This window comes from Falco cherrug, chromosome 6 (assembly GCF_023634085.1).
Source record: "Falco cherrug isolate bFalChe1 chromosome 6, bFalChe1.pri, whole genome shotgun sequence".
Taxonomy (NCBI): domain Eukaryota; kingdom Metazoa; phylum Chordata; class Aves; order Falconiformes; family Falconidae; genus Falco; species Falco cherrug.
In genome coordinates, this window is record NC_073702.1 from 7078623 (window position 1) to 7086850 (window position 8228).

Consider the following 8228-nt stretch of genomic DNA (forward strand, 5'->3'; position numbering starts at 1 on the left):
GTGAACTATTTGATGTCTTGTACTACTTGAAATTTCTAACGTCTGTAACATCAGCCTAATCTTGTAGTGGCTTTACCATTTGATAAGTAACGAGCCTTTCTGGAAAGCTGGGTGGGTTTGATAGCATTTCATGAAACTTGGGTGCTGTATATATATCTTCGAAGTCACGCATTCAGGTATTTTTTGAAAGTAAAGAAAACTAGATCTGCAGGAAAAATAAATGTGGACACTGAAATGAAGCTTTGCTTCATGTCACTGTTGAACCATTTATGGTTTGGTCACTTTGGTCACTTCTTCCCTTCCTTGTGACCTTTCACCTTCTGGATTAAAATCAGCAGAATTTCACAAGTCTGTTTCCTCAAGTGATCTTAGTGCTTTGGGGCAAAGGCAGATTCAGTTTGTGTGGCCATTTTCTTGGCATCTGCCTAACTGGATTTCAAGCTACGTTGTGTTCCTGTGGCTGCGGTCCAGTTACTGCATCTGATGTCACCTTGCTTTGCATACCTGAGTGTCCAGATGTTGGTTTTAGCCTGGGGACAGCTGTGCTGCTAGCACAGTACGGCTTTTAATTTAAATGCTCCCTAGAAAACTTTCAGGCTGGAATAGAGTATAAAGAGTATAGTATATAGAATAATAAGTAATTATTAATGAATCTGGAACAGGTTAATCTTGGCTTGTTTCTGGTTTCCTAAGAAACTGGCATATTTTAGTCTGGAAGCAAGGATCAACCAAGGGCAGTGAATGCAGCATTCACAGAAGTGGACTGTGCAGTGAGTAATTCCAACGTATCTCCAGAGACACAGTGTCCTTTGAACTGAAAGTGTGCTAGCTGTTCTCCAAATGTGGTGGGATATAACTGATTCAGGGTAGGTCGTAAGGGGTGTGGAGGCTTGGACATGACCCTACAGCTTCTGTAATAGCTTAAGAAATTGGGCCAGTATACTTAGGACATACGATAGCAGTAATGAGATTCCTAAAAAGCCTACTACCAATTTTAAATGCCTTCCTTGAATGTTTCCTGCCTCTCTTTAGAGTTGTTAATAATTTGAGCTGTATATACTCCTGTGAAAAAGAGAGACCTGGATGCTTTTGAGGCCATAAGGAGACTGTGCATGGAAAGTTACAGATAAAGGAACCAAGAGGGATGATGTGTAGGTTGTGCTAGATAAGGGGGTGGCCTTGTTCAAAGATGCTGTTGCGCTGTATATCCGATCAGACTACTAAACTAACAGTTCTGTCTTCCTGAATCCTAGTTGAAGGTCACCTTAAAACCATAACAAGTTAAGCATATGCATGAAAAGCATAGCAAGGTAAACTAAATTCTCCCCAGTAAAGTACGTAATGGTTGTGATTGCGGCTTAAGTGTGGACTTACTCTTCAACTTAAATGAATCTCACTGCAGAAAAATACTTTTTTTTTTTTTTTTTTAATAATTGGAAGCTAATTATAGCAGTTATTTTCCTTAGCTTTACAACCTGCTTAAGCTTTTACTAAAACACAGTGCTACAGCAAGTGCTATAGTGTGTTGGCTAGCAATTATGAAGTTGGGATACTTTCTTACACTATGTAGAGGAGGAGGAAAGTACATACTTTCGTGAGCCTATTTTGGGTTGTATTCAGTAGATTGACTCCATTCATGAGAGAATGGAGTCTGTCACCCTTGCTTGCTTATGAAGCAGCAAGCTGAGCATCAGTGTAAGGACTCGTTCAACTCATTCTTTGAAGCATTGTAGTTTGGAGGTTAGGTATTACCTGCTACATAACAGTCCTACTTTCCAGAACAACTTTGGGAACGCTGGAGACTCCATGTGGTTTCCAGATGGCTGGTGTTACAGAGATTCCTGCATTTTTAGACATTTTTTTAAAAAATGTTTTAGACGGGAGCCGTGCCTCCGGCAAGTGCTGTTCCTACCACAGGAGGTACTCCACCTGTCCCACAGCCAGGAGCAGCATTTGGGATGGTGAGTCTCTCTTGTTACGCTGCTTTCCTTTCTTCACCCGGAGCCCTGCTCACACTGTGTTAATTTACAGCCCCCAGCAGGCACAGGTGTACCAATGATGCCCCAGCAGCCAGTTATGTATGGGCAGCCTATGATGAGGCCACCATTTGGAGCTGCCACTGGCCCTGGTGTACAGGTAAGTCTTACTGCTAGATGAATGTTTAATTGCTCTCCATTTCTCTAAAAAGTAGCTTGTGTGTACAGATTATTTCAGTTCAATTCTACCTGTAGACATGTAAATGAGATTTCTTACAGTATCAGCTGCCTGACTGGTGGCAGATCGCATGAACCACTTTGATTTTTTTCGATTCCCTTGTATGAGACCAACGGGACAGGTTTGAAAAGTCTCCTACAGCTATTGGCATCCAGGATGTGGTTTTGGGGGATATTTCAGTAAAGCTCAAAGTGGAGCTGGTGGGCATTCCTATTCTGCTTAGAGCTTGTCAAAATTTACTAGAGCTGCGCTCAACAACTTCCCTCCCAGCCCACCAAGAGTTTCTTCAGAAAACCAACCTTCTGCTTGTGAACAAGCTAAAGTCTCCAGTTCTTGGATGACAGCTGTTTCTCGATAGATACAACTTTGTTTCAGACTGGTAGCCTGCTGGGTTTCTTGTGGTGCAAAACAACTGCATTCAAGTGTGAATGACCGTAACGTATGGGATGTCGGAGTGCTCAGGATGCACGCTTTTCACAGCAGCGTGCAAATTTAAGTACTATGAGGTTTTTCTTCTAACTTACATTAAGGGGGAGTGCAAATGAGTAATTTCAGTCTTCAGTCAGTCTATATTCTTTTGTAAGTGGGAGATACATGACACTGCTTTGTTTTTCATGGTTTTAAACTCTATTTACTTAGTCTGGCTTTGTGACAGTCACATATTTAGACAGACACAAGGTTGGCCACCTAAAACCAAAGCAAGCCTATTCTTAATTCTATACTAATTAAAAACAACCAAGAAAGATTATGTCAGAGGTCACTGGTTGCCAGTGATAAGTCCTTTGATTAATATGATGAAAAAAATCTAATGGAGTAATTAATGCGGAAGTAGGTTGGGTGAATGGAGACATAACCATCCTTCACGTTGAAGCAGGTGGTATCAGCTGCTTCTCATACTTTCCTAAGGGTTCTTTTTAACTTGAAGCTGGTAAGTTTGGAAGTGCAGCACTCTGATACAAAGCTTCTAGCTCATAGCCAGTAGGTGATGCAACTTAAGTCATAATACCTGTTCCAGGCTTTTTTTTCAAAGTAGAATTTGGTTTGTAATAACTTTGAAAAGGAAAGGGTCTTTGCAGAGGAAAAGCAGGGAATGACTTAGCTATAGCATTATGCTTCTTTGTAAGTTGGAAGTCCACCTTGTCCTTCAGGTAGGCTGGGAGATGGAATTCGGTGCTGCAGCTCTCAAATCTGTCTTGTAACACTTGAAACACTTGAAACTTGAAAGAAAAGCCACCTCCCTTTTTTTGCAAATATTAAGCAATCAACCTGTATCAAACCACACTTTTCAAGTAGGGAACCACGTTCCCGTTGAAGTTTGTCTGGGTTTTCTGTGAAGGAATGGAAGAACTTGAAACTGCTCTAAGTGAGAAGGTATTTGGTCTTCTTTTCCTCCCGCCTTAAAACTGTCTCTGCGCATCTATTATCAAGAATAATACTATGGAAGACACAAATGTATTTATTTTTTTTCTCAAAGGTTAGTCATCAAGGTGCCAGGGCTACACATAAAACACCTCTAGTACCCTGAGTAAGGTAGGGGACGGGGAGGAGTAAGGACATGGTAGAGAATCATTTGGCTTCCTAATGAGAGCGGTTGCACGGAACTTCAAAACCTTAACATTTTCTGTGGAATAACTGATGATTTTTATAACTACCAGAGGAGGGACAGGGTATAATATAGTCACGTCTCCAGTACGCTTTGGACTCTTATTTGCCTTACTGGTGTAGAACAACTTGTAGTTAAATGCCAGTCGCAAGGGTTTTCAGCTATACTCTGCAGCATGCACTCTGCTTATTCTGCACCTCAGTGTTTAACGACTAACAATTGCTTAACTTCTGTCTGGGTTGATGATCCTGACAGCATTCTGTCTTGCAGGGAGAGAGAGACTTGAAGCTATGCTGATTAGAATATACAGTGTCTATAACTTTATCCATTAAACCAGCCAAACATTGTTGACCCTGTAGTAAGGGTGGAGTCTGAACAATGCTTGAGCCAAATGGCAGCACGCTGAACTTGCAGAAAAATGAGAACTTTGTATGCTTGCAGTGTGCTTGTCTGAGAACCGGCTGTATCTACCTAATGCTTGTGTATCCTTGTCTGCTTTGTTTTTTTCTGCCTTCCTGGCTGGCGTCTGTTAGCTTTCTCCAAGCCCAACTCCTGCTACTCAGAGTCCCAAGAAACCTCCAACAAAGGACCCATTAGCGGATCTTAACATCAAGGATTTCTTGTAAACGATAAGGTATTCTGTGACTGCCTGCCTAAGCATGTTACGCTGTGGTACGTGTCTGGCACACAGGTGTTGGTTAGCTTGGTAGATTGAATATGACTGATAACATCGTAGCTGCAGAGATAGGTAGAAACGTGCACTGATATTGTGGTGGTTTACACAGAAAACAGAATGGTCTGCCCAGGCTCTTAATTTTAGCCTGAAAGCTTGTCTTTTGGCTACTTTTTTTGCCAAAAGTGACTGCCAGGAGAAGTTCTCTTTGGTCTATAACTTCCATTTTCACCTTGTGAAATTGTGAATTGTGAAAATTCAATCCAAGGGTTAATGGTTTGGGTTTTTTCGCCCTGAAATGAATACTGAAACAAATAGAATCATAACAGGGTACAAATACTGGGGGCAAAACAGTGGTGAGGAGGCTTGTGGATGTGGAAATGGATTGGTAACATAGGCGCAAAGGGATCAAAAGAGGAGAAACTTGCATGTCCTGATCTTCAAGGGAAAGTTGTTTGCATCTCTTAACTGCTGCCAGCTAATGTTCTCCCCAGCCATACAAATTTTCAAGGCTTTGCTTTTCTGAACGCTCAGGCATGAGGTCCTGAGCAGCGCTGTGTAGAACAGCAGTGGGCAAGAACAGAGGAGTAAATGAAAAGAAACAATGGAGGAGAAGCAAAAAAAGTTCTACAGAAGGGAAGGAAAAAAAGGCAAAACCATTACCGTGGGGGTTTTAGAGAAAGATGTTGAAGAGGGGCAAAGTAGAAAAGTCAGATCAAATCGAACATTGAAGCCAATTAAAAATAATAATAATGCAGAAATAAAGAAGGCATTTTGTAACTAAGACTAGGATAATTTGCCAGGTGGGGAGAGGACAATCATTACCTATCTTAAAAGTCTTCTTCATAAGTCCCTTTTCTTTCTTCCTATAGCTTAATTCTAAGACTTGTTCTAAGCCCCCTCTGCACTGGAATTGGCAGCAGTGGATGGGAGCAGGCTCCTTTTAGCAGGCACCACCCAGTCCCACTTCCCCCTTCTCCAAATTCCAGCCCTGGGGAGTTGTACCTGGCACTTGGTGGAGATGGCCAGGAGTGGAGATGCACCTTCATTGCTGGGACTCGCTGCTTTCAACTTGAGTTTATAGTAGACAGATTCATACCTGTCTGTGGGAAGAGGAAGACGGCTGCTTCATTAAAAGCTGCTAACATCTCCTTTGAGGTGTGAAGTCACGAGGAGATTTGGTTCGCTTTTTAGAACGTGCTTTATCTAACTCATTATTCTGGTTTTCATCTAATACTTTTCTGTATTCACAGCTGCAGTTTTTCTGACTGGATGATAAAAACATGAGTTTGGAGTCTACAAACAGATGCTCAGAGTTTCAAAGTGAGCCACCAGTACCAAACCCAGCGCTTACTCAGACTTTCTCTTCCTCCTGAAACGTGTAGCACAGCTGTGAAAGTGAACATTAGGAATGTGTACTACCTTAGCTGTTATCCCTACTTTCTCGAAATTTGTGTACTTGGGTTATTTGTGTTTTACAATTTAAACAATGGATGTATGTTTCTGATGCCTTCTAGTGCTTTTCTGAACCTATCCCATGGGGGCAGATTATGCAGCTGTTGTTTGGTGAGCCATTTGGAGCGATGTCTGTGGTTTTTTGAAGGTTTCAATGTATATAACTTTTTGAGGACACCTAAAATTTCCCTAGGACTTAATTTCTCCTTTATCTGTTACGAAATATAGTGTGATAATACCAGATAGTAAGAAAAATACTTATAAAATTGTGCGGAATACATTTTTTTTTCTCCCAGTCACAGGAATCTCAATTGTCGTGGAAAAAAATGTTTTATTTTTGTGGCACTGTATATGTTAAGATAATTTAAAGTAATATAAACTTCCATAACAACTACTTTTTCGATGACTTACCAAGAATGAAAAATCATATCTGAAAGAATACCATATTTATTGCTGGTTTTATTTTTTAATCTATTTTAATTATTTAAGTTTTTGCATTTAAAATTGGCTTATTTATCAGTTCTTGCTAAATGCACTGAAAATGTAAAGGGTCAGTTTCTCTCCGTGTAGTTGGAAAAAGCAACCATAGTTGTGCTGGCATTAAGGGATTTCAAATACAAGAGCACTCTTTGGTGTATCTGTAGTCAAAACATTACAAGTGATGTTACCCGTTTCTGTTCAGTTCTTACGTACATCTCTTAATTTAGTGCTTACCTGTGTATGCCTTAGGCTAGTGTTTTCTCCATTGCCCCGAATGCGCTGTGAGTAGCTTTTGTACTATTGGTGATTAGATTTAATTCTGATCCAGAGATCCATGCCCTTTACTGTACATACTGTGTTTCTTTAATTTTTATTTGTTCTCATACTGTTTCTGCTGATGGCTTGGCGTAAGATCTTGACTCTTCGATGAGGTCACTGTTGATCAGTGTTACAAGTGGCTTGGCAGTTCTCTGTAAAAGCATATTGGGTTGGAAAGATATTCACCTAAAGTCTTTCAAATGAACTATTTAATCAATGTATGGTACCATTAAAAGTGGTTGTATCTGAATTTGCTGTGGGGATAACATACACCGTAATGGGAAAGTTCTAGAAAAAGCTAATTTCAAAATGGCTTTTCTTTGTATTTCAGTTTAAAAACAACGAAAAAAAACAAAACAAAACAAAAACCCCCAGTGCATGTGTGCCCTCTGAGATGCAATAAACACCTTGATCAAAGTAAATATCTTGTTGCCAGTTTCATGATCATTGAGATCTTGAGCACAATAATACACTCCGAGAGGGGAAAAATGTGCACAGGTCCTGACACTGACTGCTGAGTCTGCTGCACGCGGTATTGGCCTCTGGTCACCTTTAAGCAGTGCAGGAGAGAGCCGTACAAAGCCAGACCGAGCGCAAAGCCACAGGTGAAGTGGGGAGAGGGCGAGCAGAAGTCTCCAGTTTGACCTGTAGCACCTCGTGAGGCTTCATTAAAGCTTCTCATTCTCCTTAAAGTAGAGCAACGTTAGAACTGTGCTAGTTTGTAATACTGGCCCTGATTTCTTTCCTACGAGGTATCATTCAACAGTTTATTGGGAGCTAGCGCAGCTACAGTGCTCCAGGAATTGCTTGTGCTATGGTTCATCTTATGGCAGGATGAAAGGAGGAGAAAATGTACAGTTTAGTACATTAAAGTCTTTCTAGTATGAGGTGACTAACAAGGAGACCTTAATTTGGTAACAAAATGAAGTGATGAAGCAGTACTGAATGCCAAGGGCCACTTCAAAGTACTTTATAAACAGCAAAGCACTGAAATGACTTGATCGCACTCTGGTAAGGTTTGAATCTTGGATTTCAAAGGCATTTCCAAGCTGTGTAACCAGTAGGAGAGTGCCATTGCTTAAGAGGTTTTTTGATTGTTCATTTGGGTTTTTTACTTGCTACTGCGTTGGTATTCTGAATCAATGAAGTCTGGCCTTGGAAAAGTTGATTTTAATACTTCAGCCTTAGGATGAGCTCCCTGTCGAGTCAGGTTGTTCTGAACTGGACATCTCTAAGGCTCAGCAAATCGCTGTTTTCTCGCAAGGTCAGTACCTGCAGCCCCAGAAGGGCTCCCCATTGTTTTGCCCATCCTTCCTATGTGCTGTGATGCCAAACACAGGGAGCACTTGACTTCTTACCCCAAGTTGTGCATGTCTTCTCAGAGTAAGGACAGCATTTTTCAGAGGACAGTCATAACCAAACATGGAAATATTTTCAGACCAGTTCATTAGTCTCCCTTATTCAAATTAACTAAATTGCAAATTA

General features: G+C 40.9%; 1 protein-coding gene across 32 annotated transcripts in view; it reads left to right on the forward strand.

Moving 5' to 3' along the window:
• Positions 1-7165, forward strand: part of SNAP91 (synaptosome associated protein 91) — a 71083-nt gene extending 63918 nt beyond the window's left edge. For 25 of the 32 annotated variants that reach the window (XM_055713269.1, XM_055713283.1, XM_055713271.1 and 22 more), the window contains 4 exons: positions 1878-1961; positions 2032-2136; positions 4351-4451; positions 5744-5790. In XM_055713269.1, coding sequence (XP_055569244.1) covers positions 1878-1961; positions 2032-2136; positions 4351-4443 — 282 coding nt within the window. In that variant the 3' untranslated portion in view covers positions 4444-4451; positions 5744-5790. The other 7 variants (XM_055713277.1, XM_055713279.1, XR_008732708.1 and 4 more) reach the window with 6 other exon arrangements.
• The last annotated feature ends 1063 nt before the right edge of the window (positions 7166-8228 follow it).